Here is an 18,724-nt window from a genome sequence, read left to right as displayed (position 1 = left end):
GGGGGATGCAACCCCGCCCCGCCCGCTCGCCCGCCGGCGGCGTCGCCGCCCCCTACGTAACAACGCGCTGCGCGGTGACGCTCCCGCGGCCGCGCGCGCTGATTGGCCAGATTTGAATAACAGCAGGCGCGCGGGCCGCCGGCCGGAGGGAAGTTCAAAGCCCGGGCGGTCTCGCCGCCAGCGCTTGCTTCGCACGGGACCCCCGGCGCGCGGCCCCGCCCGGCCACCGTCCGCCGCCCGGCCACCGTCCGCGCCATGAAGGCGGCGTAAGTGGCCCCCGCGGGGGCGCGGGGGGATCCCCGGGGCCCGGCCCGGGGTCCCCGCCCTGACGCCTCGCTCCTTCTCCCAGTAGGGCCAAGACGCCGCGGAGGCCGGTGCCGAAGAAGCCGTCCAACCCCAGCCTGAAGGATCCCGTGGGGGTGAGTGCGGGGCCGCGGCGGGGGGGCCTGGGCCGCAGCGGGGGGGCCGGCCGCCGCCATAACGGGGCCTGTCTCCCTGCAGGTGTACTGCAGGGTGCGGCCGCTCAGCCGCCCCGACCAGGAGTGCTGCATCGAGGTGATCAACGAGACCACGGTGCAGATCCACCCGCCCGACGGCTACCGCGTGTTCCGCAACGGCGAGTACCGCGAGGTAGGGTCCACAGCGGGGGTGGCGGCCTTCCCGCCTCACCTGGGCTGGGCTGGCGGGTTTAAGTCCTTTACCTCTGTGTATTAAAAGGCTTATTTGTGGGGGCCAGGAAAGGGGTAAAAGGAGGAAAAAAACCTAAATCTAGACCTGGCTAATTCTTAGACTTAAAGATTTTGCTATGTAGGACTAATTCAAAAAAGCCAACTCTAAGCAAAACCAATTTTAAATAAATTAAGAGTTGCTTTATTTCAAACTTCACATTGGGTAAAAGGCAAAGTTTCCTTCTTTATATAATCTGGGGGAGAAAAACCTGTTGCTTATGTATTGGAAGTGATGAAATGTCATGAAACAAAGAAAAGCAGGTCACTCGCAGCAAGCAGCTTGTGTCTTGACCAATACGCGTGTTTAGTCCAGCAGGTGTGTTGCCTAGAAAGGGAGGGAGCTGGAGGACTGTGGCACTGAACATAATTTGGTAGTAAGACAGTTGGCAGCAAGTTCCCAATGCAGCAGTGTAACTCAAAAGAAGATGTTGTTTGTTTCTAAAAAGAAAAATAGTGAATACCAGTTGAAATGTAGAGTACTTGTTTCTGATTTCAATATAGGAAATTCTTAAAGGAAGAGTACATAAAACAACCTTTAAAGGCTTAGATAAAAGAGCCAAAGGTTAATCAAAAGTTTGGTAACCAAACCTCTGTTGGAAAACTTACAGTGCAGATATTTACATGAGCAAGTGTCTTAATGAAGAGTGACCAGATTCATCAAAAAAATAGTATATTGAAATTCTAGGACTGGAAATTGAGGCTATTTTAGAAAAAGACACAAACTTAAGATTGGTTAAACGATGAAACAACTTGACTTTGGCCATTGTGGGTCTTTCATTGTTGAGTACTGGAATAGATAGCTGAGTTTGAGCAGAAGTTTTGGGCTTGAAGCTGCAAACAGTGAGATTCTCTGGTTGCTAGGAGGCCAGGCTTTGTGATCATTCTGGTTATTTATGGACTTGAGCTCTATGAAAATGAGAATTGCTGTTCTTCATTATGCAGATCTGAGCTCATTCTCAGTATACTCGCATTGAAGCAACTGTATGTAGTCAAACACTGGTATAATAAAGTAGAATCCTAGTCTTCCTGGTAAGCTGGTGAAAAACAGTTCTAAGGTATGAAGCATTTTGAAACAACAGACTTCTGGAAAATTAGGGCAGTATATTTTCTTTTCTTCAGACGCAGTATTCATTTAAAGAAGTATTTGGCACCCTAGTTGTTCAGAAGGAGCTTTTTGATGTGGTGGCTAAACCTCTTGTGGAAGATCTCATTCGTGGGAAAAATGGTAAGCAAGGACTTGTTTTCTACCACTTTTTGTATTGCCTGTTCTGCAATTTTTTTTACTGCTATGACTTCACTTGTGTTAAGGTTTTCTAGCTTGTCTAAGAAAAAATCATAAATACTTCTTTTTTTTTTTTTTTCTTTTCAATGAAAATATATTTGGTTCTTCTCCCCTATACAGGATTCTTGGAAGCTCTTCCTGCCTTTCCTTACTTCTAAACTTATTCATCAGTGTTGTGGCATGCATATTACTTGTGTCAAAGTCTGATCTTTTTGTATATTATTAACTGGAGAAACACTTTTTCTGCAGAAAGGGATGACTTCTCCACCTAAAGACTGACTTCCTGAAATAAATTAATTTGTCTTTCTAGGACTTGATGTCTTGGGTACAGTTTGATATTGCTGTGTTGGTCCTTGAAGTATCTGGCTAATGTCAGACTCCTCAGTAACAGTCAATATAAACCAGCCCTCTACAACTTGGACTTTGGAGAAATTTGTTGGTTTCATTCCACTTTGCCTTCTAAATTCACCCTTTGAAAACAGGGTAATAAGCCTTACTAGTTGTAGTTGAAGTGTGTATCAATGCAAATACTGGTATTGACTGACTAATAATGGCTTTATGAGGGGCTGGAATAATTTACTGTTAACGGTTCAAAAGGAGTCATTGGTTTTTCCAAATACATTTGACCCAGGAAAGATGGTGAGCGAGATTATAACTGAGCTTTATTTATTTATTTTTTTTAAGACAGTGCCATTTTATAATCTTTCTGTCTCTCCTAGGCCTGCTTTTTACATATGGTGTAACAGGCAGTGGAAAAACACACACCATGACAGGATCTCCTGGTGATGGAGGACTTCTTCCTCGGTGCTTGGATATGATCTTCAACAGCATAGGACCATTCCAGGCCAAGCGATTTGTGTGTAGTTTTGCACTAAATTCTTTACGCTGTTGCCCATAGCAGCCTAAAACACTAGAAAAATTGTTGTTTGAAATGTTTAACTTGTGTCCAGTCATACCACTTAAGCACTGGGGAAAAACAACAACAAAAACGTAGGATTGGAAGCGCAGGGCAAAGGAGGCAGATGTAGTAGCTAGGAGGGACGTTTCATAAAAATAAGCAGTCTGGTCTGGCTGTCCTTGTAATTGTTTCTCATTCTTTAATTCTCTTTTAAAAACAATGAAAAAAAGCTTTCTGAGCATTGGCTTCCTGTGGCTTGATCTGATACCACGTCTACTGATGTAGGAGATGATTTGAAACTTTTTTTGTTGTCAAACATCTCTGGATTTTCTGGTGTCTAAAAATATTGGAAATAATGCTGAAAGCCTTTTCTTTAGTAGAATGCTAGCTTGGAAGCTCTTGTGAAATATTTATCTTGGAAATATCTGTCTTCTGAATCTACTTGGAATTAGCCAGCAGATTGAGTGTTAGTGAGGGGTACAGTATTCACTTGTTGCCAGACAGCTTGATCCCATAACTTGTGTTTTGCTGGCCAACACCTTATGTTCTCTCGTGTTTGTCATTATATTGTCTAAATGTATATTCACTGCTCAGGTTTTTAAGCTTGATGAGAAGAACGGTGTGGATGTTCAGTGTGAAGTAGATGCTCTATTAGAGCGACAGAAAAGAGATGTCATGCCTGTTCCAAAAACGCCATCTGGCAAGTAAGTAACTTGTAACATGCAGAATGAATTAATTAATGTAAGTATTATTCTGAAATTCTGGTTTTAACTTAGGAGAAAAAAGTATAATAAAAACTTTTATTTAAAACTTTCTTGTGGTTTGAGGAATTACATAGTTAAGTATTTAGATTAGAAGATTTAGAATCGGGCAACAATTCTATCTTTGTACATGTACTTTCCCTTGAGTAAAATGCAATGATTTCACTTAGCAGTGATACTGTGAGGTTAAATGTGAGGGTGTTCTGCCAAACAAGTGAGATTGCTGAATGGAAGACGATAGAAATGCAGACAATCCAGGAATTCTGCAAGGTATTTCTTACTGCAACAGAGTACAGCAGTGACGGTTAAAAATGTGTATTTTTAAACTTTTCAGAGTGTGTTCAGAGTTTTTTAATTCTACAGTTGCTGTCTATAAGATGTTAGCTGACTGTGGATACTCCATTACAACTGCTTGTTCTGTGTTTTTAGCAGGCGACAAATAGATCCAGAATTTGCTGATATGATCAATGTGCAAGATCACTGCAAAGTGGAAGAAGTTGATGAAGATAATGTCTATAGTGTCTTTGTCTCCTATATTGAGATCTATAACAACTACATATATGACCTCTTGGAGGAAGCTCCCTTTGATCCCATAAAACCAAAGTAAGTTTTATGAATACCCTTATTGCCAGATTCAGTTATGCTTTTATGGGAACTATAATGTCTTTGGCTGCAGTCTTGGCAAGTCTGGCTTAACTCTGTAATGTGAGAAAGGTGGTGGTCAAGGAGTCCAGACAATAGCATTTAAGTGTGCCAAGTACTGATGGTCTTTTTGTTGCTGCTTCTAAGACTTAGTGCTCTCTTCCTTAGTATAATGTCAGATCAATAAGTAAATATCGAATTTGTTAGGCAGCCTGTTGTATCCCACTGAGATTCTAAGCCTGTCTGTGCTATTCTGCAAGTAGTATTCCTAGCAGATGATGGCTATTAGAGTAAGCCATTCCATAGCTGCTATTTCCTCCTGGAAACAGAGTGTACGGGGCAAAAGCCACTTTTGGCTGTTACTTACAGTTAATGCAAGTTTGCATATTATTTCTCTTGATGCTGATCGTTTCTGTAGAAACAGAGATGGATAGTGTCTTAAGTGAAATTTTGGCTATTGTGTGGAAAGACATGTGGGCGGTATCCAAAACTGGTGAATAATGGGACCTTTGGAAAAAAACAGTCTGAAAGTTAAACTTTGAATATACTTGTTTTTGATTGTAAACCCATTAAAAAAAACCCTATACATATCTATTGGCATACATGTAAGCTAAAATTAATCTGTAAAGATTAACTAGAGCAAAACAAGCAATTGCACTAAAACATCAAGAGTTAGCTCTAAGGTAGTGCTTTGAAATGAGTTTGAACGTCTGAATGCTTTTTAAGGAAGGATTAAAGTATTTGGTTTAGTATCTTGCTTATCACGCCCACAAATCAGCCTAGGAAGGATCTTAAAGTTTTTCCATTTACGGAAACTGCAGTGTGTTAAAGCTGAATGATTTAATATCTTTAACCCTGTTTTTTTGGTAGGTGGAACAATTGCAACACTCCTGTGCGAAATGGTGACTTTATGTATGTGCATAAGCATATTATTCACGATATTGAAAAGTGAAATTTCTTTGTAGTAGAAGCATAAAATGAACTTACTGACTCCCTACCTTTTCTTGCTTTACTAGCGAATATAGAAGGCTTTTGAAGCCATCTTGCTTCAGTATGAGCATATGCATGTAGAAAAAACAATAGCTGCCATCCAAACCTGTGATTTCCAGTAAGAATCGCAATTAAACGTAGCTTCTAAATTAAAACAGTAGCTGAAGTGTAACTAATCCTGGCTGAGTGTGTGTCCATGTATTTGTACTTCCTCTTCCATCTGCTGTATGGATAATTGACATGTTCAGTCTGAATTTTGTATTTAAACAAATGAAAATTTGCATGACATAAAATGTATGGTTGTATATAAAACTCCCTTCAGTTTTAGGTTTCTTGTTTTTTCTCCCCGCCCTTAAGACCTCCACAATCCAAAATACTGCGTGAGGACCAGAATCACAATATGTATGTCACAGGATGCACTGAAGTAGAGGTGAAATCTACAGAAGAAGCTTTTGAAGTATTTTGGAGAGGTAAATAATGTTAAAATATAACTTAAATTCAGTACAAACATGTAATCTTTCTCACTCTCATGGTAAAAAGAGGATTCACTTTGCGAAGTGGCAAGTCTTAAATAAAACACAGTACTTTTTTTTTTTTTTTTTTTTTTTTTTTTCCTTTTTACAGGTCAAAAGAAAAGGCGTATTGCAAATACTCAGCTGAATCGAGAATCTAGTCGCTCTCATAGTGTTTTTATAATAAAGTTGGCTCAGGCACCCCTGGATGCAGATGGAGATAATGTGTTACAGGTGAATTCATGAGCAGACTATTAAAGAACTCTGTGTGTGTGTGTGTGTGTGTGTGTGTGTGTGTGTGTGTGTGTGTACATGTAGGTTAGAAAAAGTAGTGAACCTTGCAGTAGTGAACCTACCTAAACCTTGTCTTGAACATATGCATCTGCTAGTTAGCAATTTCATTTTGAAGCAAATCAAACTTTTCAAATTTCTGAGATCTCTGATAGACTTAATCTCTTCTCTATAATAAAAGTAGAGCATTAAAATGGGGAGTAAAACTGCTTGTTCCTTTGTTCTCTGCCTCTGTTTCTCTTAAGCTAAAACTGTTAAGAATATAAAACTGAGAGGCTTTGAATGAGTGCACTTGTTACATCTATCATGTGGCCCAAAACAGGAAGGATTTGAAAAACTTAAGGTACTAAAAACGTAGTGGTGGGCATTTTCTTGCATTAAGGATTACAAAAACTCCCTCAGACTTTGTCTGAAGTTGCAACATGGGGTCTTTTAAGTTTGCATGCTGCCTCTGAATTGTGAGGGTTCCCCCCTTTACCTCCCACCCTTAGAACGTAGGGAACACAGTGCTAATCATTAGCCTAACATAATTTTGTTTCCTTTAATAGGAGAAAGAACAGATCACTTTAAGTCAGCTGTCCTTGGTTGATCTAGCTGGAAGTGAAAGAACTAATAGAACAAAAGCTGAAGGGAACAGGTTGCGTGAAGCAGGTATGTACCCGATTTAGACAGCCCATTAATTGTATATACTAATACATTGGTCCGCCTCCTAGCAAAAAAAAAAAGGTGGGGAGGGAAGGAAAAATTGAAGTGCTCTGTTTTGATGCTCAGTTATCTGATCTGATGGTCTTAAATCCTCAAGTTTGGAAATCAGAAGTTTCTTTGTAGCACTAAATTCGTGAATACTGCAGACTAATTGGAGCAGTTATCTGTAACAAATCTTACTTAAGAGTCCAGGTAGTTTATTCTTAAGTAAACCACTACGTAATTTGGGAACGCTATCTACATGGCTGCTTAAGGAGCTCTTTTTTATTTTTAGGTAATATTAATCAGTCACTAATGACATTAAGAACGTGTATTGAAGTTCTACGGGAAAACCAGATGTACGGAACGAATAAGGTACGCAACAGATCATCTAAAAGTCTTTTGATGAAGATAAGCTTTAATGAAAGCTTACTAGCTCTTTGTGTTTGTTCTAAGATGGTTCCATACAGAGATTCCAAGCTGACTCATCTGTTCAAGAACTATTTTGATGGTGAAGGAAAAGTGCGTATGATTGTGTGCGTTAATCCTAAAGCTGAGGACTACGAGGAAAGCGTGGTAACTTTCTTACAGATCTTCTTTCTCTTCTTTCATGTTTATCATCAAATTACTGTACTTGTTTAGCAGGATATAGGAATAGTAGTCTTTGTTGCTTGGACTCCTCATGTAATCAAATATATTACCACTGGGTAGATGTGCCCTGTAAGTCTCTTTTTTTTTTTTTTTTTTTTTTTTTTTTCTTTTAAAAATTGCTACTATACTTGCACATAAAATAGGAAAGGTCATCCTATTTACAAACCCACAGCAGTGTTTAAGTGCTTAATTCCCACTGTGAAAGTACCTGCAAGAACTTCAGTGCAGGTGTTCGCAGAGTCAGTTTCGTGGTTCCTTGTGGGTGGAGGTTGGGGTGATGTTACTAGGAATGGTTTTGGATGCTCTACGAGCTACATAGCTGGGAGCTACTTGATATTATAGCTTGGTAATGTCTCCTCTAATGCTTTTATTGATCTAAAATATTATTTTCAAATTCAGTTTTGACTTGTTCTGTTTAGCTTCATTGCTAAGCTTGCTTTTGTTCTTTTGTAGCAAGTGATGCGATTTGCAGAAATGACTCAAGAAGTCGAAGTTGCAAGACCTGTTGATAAACCACTCTGTGGCTTAACACCAGGGCGGCGCTTTAGGAATCAGGCCTTTAGAGAGGAACTTTCACGGAAACTGGAGATTCGGGGTGGCCCAATAAATGGAGGTAAATACTAAAATGCTGGGTGATTACAACGCAGACTTTTCTGTTTGCTGGGGATGAATGTTCTTTAAAAAACAAATTATCTAGACCTTAAAAGTGCAAAAGAAACTTCATTTACCTGTTAGTCGTGAGCTTGTTCTGCGTTATGTGTATTTGAGTTGCTCTTTTTATACAGCAGCACTACTTTTACAGGAAGTGGGCTTATACTCCAAGCGTCAGAGTAATTCTTTGTAATTGGGACCATGAATTCAAGTCATTACCATTACTGCCATTCCTGAAAGGAAATAGTTATACTGAGGATGATACTTTGATGTTTTTGTATGCCCAGGGCCTACTGTAGAAAGCAGGAGTTGCCTGGAGGTATTCTAAAGTAACAAATCAAGAATGTCACATTCAATCTTTCCTCAATGCTGTCATCTCTTCTGAAAACTTCTAGTTCTCAGTAACTATTCTGTCTACTTAATAATATTATGGAATGAGTGATCTGTAGCTATTCATTGTCAAACGAAATTTTTCCATTCTGTGGCTTGACAGACTTTTTTCGCTTTAAATGTTACAGAAACAGAAGAGCAATCTGTTTCAGAAATGCTTTTGCAGAGCTTTCCTCCACTGCCTTCGTGTGAACTATTGGATGTTAATGATGATCAGACACTTCCAAAGCTTATTGAAGTCCTGGAAAAACGCCATAAACTACGACAAATGTTGTCAGAGGAATTTGGCAAGAATGGTAAGAATTTGAACATCAGTGTTGAACTAGACTTTTATCTCACTTAATACACTTAATACTCTTCAGGGATGTCTTCTGTACCAACACAACATAAATACCTTGTCTCAATTGATGGTTTGGAAAGCCTTTGTTTGGGGTAGCTGGTAGTGGTAAGCTCGTGGGAGTGGAAGAACTATTTGATATTTTGGGGTTAGTGTGAGAAGATAAAATACATTGATTCTCTTGCAGTGCTTGCATTTAAAACTATGCTGCAAGAATTTGATTCCAGCATTGTATCCAAGGAAAACTATATTCAAGGAAAACTGTCTGAAAAAGAGAAAATAATAGCAGGACAGAAAATGGAGCTAGAACGCCTGGAGAAGAAAACTAAAACTCTGGAATACAAGGTTGGGTGTTTTGGTTTTTTGTTGTTGTTGTTTCGGTTTTCTCGTTGGCTAAAGCTACACAGTTCCTCAGCATAAAAGGAATTTTCTACCTACTATTTGGCAAACTTCTTGACATCAGAAGTTGCCCAAGAAGGATATTAGAAATGAGATTAGAAGTATTTTCTGGGGAACTTCGACTGAATGTTTTTAGCTTTTTGGCTTTCCTATTAGGTGAGGATTTTCTCAATACATTGAGATGTGCAACTTACAAGAAAGTTGTAAAATATCCAGAACTTTTTGGAATTAGTATTTTTCTGGGTATGCTTATATATACACAACTGCTAATGTATTCTTGTACTTGTTAACTTAATCAAATGTGACTAGCAGTCTTGGGCTTAGATGGTTGTGCTTGTAAGAAGCATAGCCAAGTCCTTCCTCTCTTCCTCCAGATTGAGATTTTAGAGAAAACTGCTACAATTTATGAAGAAGACAAACGTAATCTCCAGCAAGAACTAGAAAGCAAGAGCCAGAAATTGCAACGTCAAGCTTCTGACAAGCGTAGGCTGGAGGCACGATTGCAAGGCATGGTGGTGGAAACGACCATGAAATGGGAAAAGGAGTGTGTAAGTACACTGCCATATCTGTTAGAAATGCATAAGGGAGCAATGCTAAGCAATATGTGTGGTGGGTTGTGGTTTTGGTTGTGGGTTTTTTCTTTATTTTTTAAGTAGCATTAAGACTGAAGATGTTTAGCTTTAAATATGGACTTAAACTAAAAATTTTCAACTTAAAAATTTTACAGATATGATATGTTCGGATATATTTCTCAAGGTCTTTTGATGCAGCTAGAACAACACTCAAGCAATTCCTCATTTCATTCCAATATCTAGAACTTGTTTCTTGGGTTTCTGGATTTCTAACGCCAGGAGTGATTCTTGTGTCCTGTCAGTTGTCATCAGGAACCTACTTTCTCCTTTCTCCTCATTGCATGCATTCTTGCTCAGAGGTGTGTTTGACATGCAATAAGGAAAGGAAATCTGAGGGATTAATACCGCAAGTTCATGCTTCAGGACCATTGATAAAACTATAGTTAGACACTCCCATTTGTCTTAATTCAAAAGGCAAATTGTTGCATTAAATATGGTACTGTTCTGGAATTTGGCAAGTCCATTTTTTTACTTGATTTGCCATTATTTCCAATAGCTTATATCTTAACAGGAAAAAGACTTAATTCTATCTGGAATATGTGATTCCCTTTAGACTTACAAAGGCACAAGCAAGTAATTGTATTGTGTAACATACTTCACACTTTTTCTCGCTTATCTTTCCAGGAACGTCGTGTAGCAGCAAAGCAGCTGGAAATGCAGAACAAACTATGGGTCAAAGATGAAAAACTGAAGCAGCTGAAGGCCATTGTTACTGAACCAAAGAATGAAAAACCTGAGAGGCCTTCACGGGAGAGAGACAGAGAGAAGCCTGTTCAGAGATCAGTGTCTCCTTCACCAGTACCTGTAAGTTGCCTATGAAACGGTTGACATGGGGACAAGCATTTTTATAAGAATGAACTGAAATGCAGGCCCGTTGTCTTAGTGGCTAGAAAAAGTTCTCAAGCACAGAATTTGCATGACTAATATTTGAATTCTTCTTCTCCAGTTGTATTTATCAGTGTTTATTTGTGCTGCTACCTTCCAGTGCTCCTAGTATTGGAAGAATACCTGATTCTTAATGCTGTCACTGAAACACATTAGCTGTCCAAAACCATAAGCTGAACAGCTGAATTGAATACAGACCATGTGCAGTGTGATACCATTTTATTGGCTTAAGTTGACAGTTCCGTATGTTCACTAACTTCTTTCCTATTCTCTCTAGCCTTCTAGTAATTGCATTACTCAGGTCCCTAACAGCCAGCGGCTCGTGAGCAACCCACAGGTGCACAGACGTTCTAATTCTTGTAGCAGCATTTCTGTGGCATCCTGTATTACGGAATGGGAGCAGAAAATCCCTTCGAACAAGCATACCAGTGGCACTTCTAATGCAAGGAGCAGACAACAAGAACCAGAACAAAGTAGAAACTATAATGCCTCAGACAGAAGGCGAGGGATGTACTGGACTGGAGTCGTTGAGGTTCCCAGACATAGAGATGAGCTAGAAATAGAAGAGGACCAATGCTGCAGGGTTAGTGCTGCTCCTGTCAAAAACTAAATGTAGTGTTGCTTAGTCTGGCTCAGAAGCTCATCTTAACTGCTCTTTCATATAGAGCACACCTAAAACAGATTGGAACTCTTTCCATAATGTATTTCTCATAGGACAGTGCTATTTCCAAGCTGAGTCTCGTTATTCATTCTATTTGACTCCCTAATTTGACATTTGAAAATTCCTTAAAAGAAGTATGCCTATCTCTTGCTAGCATGTAGATAGCTCTTGTAAGGAATTCTGAACTAGCTAGACCTTTTTTCTGGCTATGAATGTCCTTGTTTTTCTGTTTGTGTCTGTCTCCTCAGATCTGTGTCTTGGTCCGCAATTTACCGTAGTCTGTTTGGGCAGCTTGAAAGGTGGTCTTATGAGCCATTTGTGCAAACGTCTATTGGAAATAGTGCTTGGACAAGCATCTCACTTGTATGAATGTTGAGTTTGCTCTTAGAGTATTGTTCCCAAATTTTCATGTGTGTGTTAAAGCTGGGGGCTTTACTTACAGTTGGGACACTTTCCCTCCCCCCCCTTCCTCCTTTAAATTGATGTGTGCAAATGTTTGTGTCAGCGATGCTTGTCTGTGTCACATTATAGCTCTGTTGCAGTGACTCAGGAAAATCTAAAAGAATTGTACAAAAGAAACTAAATCAGCCTTCTTGAGAGAGCATCTCAAGAGGAGGAAAGTTTCTCATGGTATGATTCATTTTCAGTAATGTTTCCAAAATTCCTATTACTTGCGAGCCCTTTGAAGTAAGGGATGTGCTTTTAAGCTAATGCTATTCTAATTAACTAACACATGAACCACTCTTAGCAGAGTAAGGGATGTGGTCTCTTTTACAGTAAAATGTAACCAGTAGTAGGGTGCCCTTAGGGCATAACTTCTAAGGCAGCTTGGCAAAACTATTTCCAAAAAGCATCAACAGAAACCAGTACTTGCTCACTAAAAGGAAAAAAAAGTCTTGAGGAACTCTTTCTTTAATGAAAAACTCTTGCTGAAAGCAGCATGTCTCTTTTTAAGAGCTGCTTTAGATTTGAGAGGTATGTCTATTGCGAAAAACTGTAATTGATGCTCATCACCTAAAAGTACAGTGGATGGGATTTGGACTTACAAATTTGGGTTATGTAAATTCACTATGATTCAGAGAGGTATGTAAAATCAGTGTGTAAATGGAACAGGAAGAGCCTGCAGATAATCTTTGTAAAGCCCAATAATGCTTCAAGGACCTTTCAATGGTCTTACTAGTTTTGTGTGTTTATGAGCAAAAAGGCCACAACTCCCAAAGAGGGGAGTAGAGCTGATCCTTGGCCTAACAGTATTTCAGTACTTTTCAAATATCTTGAAGGGGTACAGTTTAAGCAAGTTATTGCTGGTTATCCGAGTCTTCTATTTTTTTCTAAGCATTTGACAGTAATGTTCATGAACACAGTAAAAATACATGAACTTCAGTCACTCCTATGGTTTTTCAACAGCTGAATTCAGAAGCAGTAGAGACACTTCCTCTAGCTCTGCTCTATTTAATGAAAAGTACTATGAGGCCTTGCATCCTTTAGAGATACTAGCAATCCATATTTAGTCGTCTTCCTTTGCTACCACAAAAATTGCTTATTTGATCCAGGAATGCACCCATGAAAATATATTTTAAAATTTTCTCTTTTCAGGTGGGTTAATATGTCTATAGCAATCAGTTTTGATCTGGAAATTTGGGAGGAGCGCTACAAAAGATACTTGTGTCCTCCTTGAGAAAACTTTACTGTGTATGGAATGCAACTGATTAAATAACACTTATCTAAAATTGACAAACAATAGAAATTGGCACAGAAAAAAAATCCATTAATAATCTTATGCAAGCTACACAATAATGGTGCCTTTCAGGATGGATTCTGAAAGTACTCTAGGAATAAGGCTTTGATCTTCATACAGATAAGCTTTAACCAGACCTGAAAAGCTCACTTCTGCTAATGACATCCTCTGAGAAATCTACTGTGTGCTGATTTCTTCTGATTCTCTTCTGCTCTGATCAGAATGCACCTCCAGTTCGTCTCAGACACAGACGGTCGCGCTCAGCTGGGGAGAGATGGGTAGATCATAAGCCACCTTCTAATCTGCCCACTGAAACAGTCATGCAGCCACATGTCCCTCATGCCATCACAGTAGCGGCTGCAAGTGAAAAAGCACTAGCTAAGTGTGACAAGTATATGCTGACGCACCAGGAGCTAGCCTCTGATGGGGAGATTGAAACAAAACTAATTAAGGTAAAGAAAACACCCTCGTGATAGATGTGTGATAAACTTGTCAACTCCTATTTCTGACAATGTATTTGTGCTACAGTCTTACTAGCTTGCAAAAAGGTACATGTGACTCAGTGCGCCAAGAGGTTTGACTTGAAAGTTTTGAGAGTTGGATTTGAGGTAGCTTTGGAGTCTGAAAATGCTTTTCTTGAACTTTGTCATTACTTTATATAAACTACTCCAAGCTTGTTTTCCTTGAAAGCAATTAAGTGGCCCCCTCCCCACTGCCCAGTAAAATGCAATAACCCATTTGCAGTGGAAATGTCTTAGGCTTGTGATTGCAGCTAATTTTATGGAGTTGGTTGTATTGGAGTGATATTATTTGACTTCCATTAGCAGCATGAATAGGCTTGCTGCAGTGATGGATGCTCAAATGCTCCAGAACACAATTCCCGGTAATAAACTGACAAGCAAATTGTTGCAGTAGCCTAGACTTTGAAAACTTGCGATGTTTGTGTCTCAAAATACTGACTGTAATTATTTAAGGCAAATTGGGAGCTCTTTGTAATTCACAGTAAGGAGCTCTTGGTTTCTGGAACTTGAGTTCACCTTTCATGTAGTTACGGGCCTTCCAGTATTTTCTTCAAACTTCAGAAAAGCAAATGACCCTCACTCTAAGCTAACCTTAGAGGTCTCAGCTATGTTTCCAAAAGTGGAGCCTTAGATAGATGACAGCATACCTGTTCATACTGTGGAATGGAAGTTTGAGCCAATGGCATTGTTTGTATCTGTAATATACTTGTTCATTGCTGTCATGCAGGAAATTTTTGTCAAGGTAGTGACTGCTCCCTGGGTATTTTGCATGATTATCAGGGTAGATGATCTGTCTTTATTTCCCTGTGGATAATCAAGGAGGCTGGGGGAAAATGTATTCATGCACATATGCTTGCTGGCTACCAATCTGCAAGGAAATAACAGCTGTAAGCACTTAAGTTTTCATGTGAAAACTTGCACTGGTAGCTATCATACTGACCTAACAAATGTGGTTTAAAAAAAAGTGGTAAATGTGGTTAAAAAAAACAAACAAACAAAAACTTGGTAACTGATTTTGGCTTCCAGGGTGATGTTTTCAAAACCAGAGGTGGTGGACAGGCTGTCCAGTTCACAGAGATAGAGACTCTAAAGCAAGAATCTCCAACTGGGTGAGTTGTGTTCTTAATTCTAGGTTCTGACATTGACTCCTATCTTTCCAATAGTATATGCATAGCTGATTTTGATCCAAATGATTGAACAGAAAGGTTTTGTACCTGAACTGAAATCGTATAGAAGTAACTTGGGGAAAGCTTCTTCTAGATACTGGAGCTGCTGGTAAGGCTGGTCTGCTGCTAGGAACAAAGCTCTCTAAAGTATTTCTTTAGACAATATAAAATGTATTTGCCTGTATTTGAGAATCTGTCAAAATACATGGCATTCCCGTAATGTTTTTCTCCCTCCTCCTTTTTCAGTCGAAAGCGAAGATCATCACCTTCCAATCCTAACCCACCAGAAGATGCTGCAGACTCTGAATGGACTGATGTAGAAACCAGAGTAAGCTACAAAGGAGGGAGGGGGGCACCTCATGCTTGATTTGGATGAGAATTTGGAGTAATGCTGATAGCTGAGGGTTTGGGGTGATAGAGACTGACTCTGTGTTTTCTCAGTGTTCTGTGGCAGTGGAAATGAGGGCAGGATCTACTCTTGGACCTGGATATCAGCATCATGCTCAGCCCAAGTAAGTGCATCTCTCATCTGTAACTGGGCTATTGGGTTCTTGTTCTACTCTCTTAAGATTCAGGATTAGTATGAAGCCTGATGACATCTGAAATGAGATGACTTTTTTTTTTCTCCCACTTGACTACAATGCCTTTACAGCTTTAGGGTTGGGGTGAACATCCCTTTAAACAAGCCTGTCCATCTTACAGTATTAGTGTTGGAAATGAGCTGGTGATAGGTTTGTAGGAGACTTTTGCCCAGAAGACATGTTAATAGTTCTACTTAAATTCTGGCCTGCAGTGTAGTGAACAGAATGTCAAGCTTGATCTTATCCTTTGTCAGCAATGCGGACTGGACTGGACTGTAAAAAAGTTGGGCTGGAACCATGGCGCACCTGGCAGATTAAAAGTGGAATAGTTAGGGATGGTAAAAATAGTAGGTAAAAATGCTAAACTGCTGAACTGTATTGCTCTTCTCCCCTTTCCTCTCCCCTTTCCCCTCCCCTAGCCTTTATCAGATGCTGACACAGTAGAAAATATTCTTTTTTTTTTTTTAATACCTTTAGATACACTAAATAAGGTTGTGAATACCTTATTTCTTTCAGTATTGGGGTGGAAACTGAGGCAACTGTGGATAGTGCCTAATGGTAAACTTGAATGTAGCTAATATTCTAGCTGTTATCAGCTGTGTGATTGCCAAAGGCCTCTGTTAATGAAGCATTGGCTCTAGTCATGTTTGAGGGAAAAAAAAACTCCTTTTGTTTAAATATGTGGACTAACAATCTGAACTCTCAGGTCTGTCTGGTCATTCTCTATCTTGATAGGATGAGTGTTGGTTGCATCTATAGATTTAAGCATACCAAATCAGAAGTCCCAGTTCCCAGAAAAAAATCCAAACTGCCCTGCAGTTTGTAAAGCAGTGCCTAACATTTGAGCCCTGTATCTGACAGGACACTTTGCTGACAAAAAAAAAAAAATGCTTCAGATAAGATAGCTTTCCTAACTTAAGTGTTGGAGAACAGAATTCAATATCCAGATTTGGCCTCTTGCAGATAGGTGCTGGCAGTGCTCTGGAAGTGACCTATTCAACTCAGGGAAGAAAATTTGCAGTTTTACAAGACGTGTTTACAGGCAGGAGGAAGGGCTGGAGAGGTAAAGAGACTTCTATGAAGCCAAAATCAACCAAATTGATTGCATTTGGAATCCAAATAGTGAAACTCTTAGTTTCTACTATATTTTTGTACCACAGCTGTTGTCCTTGATCTTTTGTGTAGTCTGTATCTCTACTACATAAAAATTAGAGCTGTAGTGGAAAGGTATTTCAAGGAGTATCTGAAATGGGTAATCCCCGTTTCACGCAAAGTCACAAATGTGTGCTTGTCATCAACTTAGCATATACTTCATTACATCTCTCACTAGAATCTGGGACCTGCTCTTGGCTGCTGCTGCTACTTGCAGCTTTGCTACAGCCTTGTAATACAGTACTAAATCCTTTACTTTGTGTATTGAAGTGGAACTTCTATTTATTTAAGCTTCTTAAATAACTGAAATAAAACTTTGTTTTTAGTTCACAGCTGTTTAAAAACATAACAGCAAAACCCAACTATTTCTTGATGAATAACCTCTAGTTTGCTTGTGTTAACTGTAGCATTTTTCTAGCATAGGAAGTATGTGAAACTTTGCATACATCAGAATAGATAAAAAGGCTATTGACCGGTGTTATGGACAACTGCTGCTGTGTAAAAACTGATAGCTGTTTGTGGCTTTTTTTCTTTTAGGCGAAGAAAACCATGAACTTCATGTATTACTGCATTGGAATCCTGTTGATTTTTATCAAAGGGATGTAATCTGCTGCCAGTAATAACTTGATAAAATAACTGCTTTATCACTACAGGCTTGTATTTTTATAATGACCTATACTAGGCAGCGGTTAAATGGGAGATACTTCTTGCAAACCCAAAGAAGCATGTGCGTGTGTAGTTTCAATAGACTTGGGGGAGGTTCTGCCACTGTGTGCTTTGGACTTCTGAAGAGCACCTTCTGTCTTGTACGTATGAACCCCTTGTTAAGCTGTATCTTTATAGGCTAATAACACAAGGCCTCTGCCTTGCATATTTTTCAGCTTTTTCTTTTTAAAGTGCAAAATACTTCTGGTCACAATCCCTTCCTTTTCAGGTCTTCTGTTTTGAAAAGACATAAATGCTGCTATTTATTTAGTTGCAGTAATGCACTTTAGGAGTGTTTCTATGCCATTTCAAATTTTATTACAACTAGCAACTGCTCAGTAATATGAATTACTTTTTGGAAGAATTACCTTGTCGTGACTGTTGAACTGACAGTGTTATTTAACATGCAAATCAGCTTGTGAAAACAATTTCAATTTTCATACATTCATAGTAACAAAGCAAGAATACAGACATGATAAACAATGGCGACTTGACATCATACCTACTTCATTTTGTAGGGCAAATAAATGTTATAAATGTTTTACATCTGTAGATATGGGGTAAGAGGGTAATGTGCTCACAAATATGGTGAGAACTTTATATGAGTGTCGCTCTGCAAACATGTTAAAATAAATACTTTTATTCAATGGCTCTTACCAAGCATGTACTTGTTACTTAGCTTCTGTAGCTTAGCCTACACTTAAGCATCTCAGCATTTTGTGCTATATAGCAGAGCTTTGAACAGATCTGTGATTCTGAAATGCAGCTTTTGGGATACTTCTGAAATTTCAGCGAAGGAACCTGCTTGGATCCCCAGATATAATGTTTTGGCAAGCTTATCTTCAAGGCTGCAAATTGCTTTTGAGGGCAGTCAGTTCCATTTTGAGTGTCTGTCTGCCTCATTAAAAGATATGAAGCATTGAGTTTTCCAGCATAAGAAAAACAGCTTTTGTTATTATAAGTAGTTAGAAAAGCACTTTTTTTTTTTTTAAGCCAGGGGATCTTTTTAAGGAAAACAGTGATCAATATGAGTACCTGTTTGTAGTTAGTGTAAGCTCATTTCTTTCCAAGTGGTCCATGAAAAGGCTCATATTCTAAGGAAACATATCTCCTACTCTGTGGGCGTAAGATTCCTGCGTGGAAGAGCTGTATAGCAGCAGCAGTGGTTAGAGCTAATGCTGCTCTCTATGGTAATATTAACAGTCAGGTGGCTGAGGCCAGGCATGATCATAATCTCTCTGAGGAAGCACATGATAGAGCTTTATTCTACTACCCAGTGTCTGGAGCAGGCAGTGCTGCTTAATGCTTTCAGAGGCTTGGTCTTGGAAATGAAACCTGCCGCATCTAGACCTGCTGGTGCTTTCTCCTCTGATTCTGTCCTCAGTCCCTGGAGAATTAAATGGTAGGGAACATACAAGTCCGCGTTGAGGAACTGCTTGCAGGCCTCACAAAGAGCAGACTGTTATC

General features: G+C 39.5%; 1 protein-coding gene across 9 annotated transcripts; it reads left to right on the top strand.

Annotated features, from left to right (window-relative positions):
* Nucleotides 1-85: 85 nt before the first annotated feature.
* KIF23 (kinesin family member 23) lies at nt 86-17,913 on the top strand. 9 transcript variants are annotated; one of them, XM_026110729.2, is made up of 24 exons: nt 86-266; nt 353-419; nt 502-630; nt 1,848-1,953; nt 2,730-2,866; nt 3,503-3,612; nt 4,099-4,272; nt 5,182-5,223; nt 5,659-5,771; nt 5,926-6,047; nt 6,653-6,755; nt 7,084-7,163; nt 7,245-7,364; nt 7,893-8,052; nt 8,609-8,776; nt 9,005-9,162; nt 9,591-9,764; nt 10,473-10,652; nt 11,011-11,316; nt 13,354-13,584; nt 14,680-14,762; nt 15,066-15,147; nt 15,261-15,331; nt 17,090-17,913. In XM_026110729.2, exons 1-24 carry the CDS (start codon nt 256-258, stop codon nt 17,103-17,105), a joined length of 2,943 nt encoding a protein of 980 aa, XP_025966514.2. In that variant the 5' UTR covers nt 86-255; the 3' UTR covers nt 17,106-17,913. The 9 variants fall into 9 exon arrangements, with proteins under 9 accessions (XP_025966514.2, XP_025966515.2, XP_025966513.2 ...); XM_026110730.2 differs by having other exon boundaries at nt 350-419; nt 4,102-4,272; XM_026110728.2 differs by having other exon boundaries at nt 350-419.
* The last annotated feature ends 811 nt before the right edge of the window (nt 17,914-18,724 follow it).

Source organism: Dromaius novaehollandiae, chromosome 10, assembly GCF_036370855.1.
Source record: "Dromaius novaehollandiae isolate bDroNov1 chromosome 10, bDroNov1.hap1, whole genome shotgun sequence".
In the NCBI taxonomy this organism is placed as follows: domain Eukaryota; kingdom Metazoa; phylum Chordata; class Aves; order Casuariiformes; family Dromaiidae; genus Dromaius; species Dromaius novaehollandiae.
Note: the sequence above shows the minus strand (reverse complement) of the source record. Positions and strands in the feature narration are given on the sequence as shown.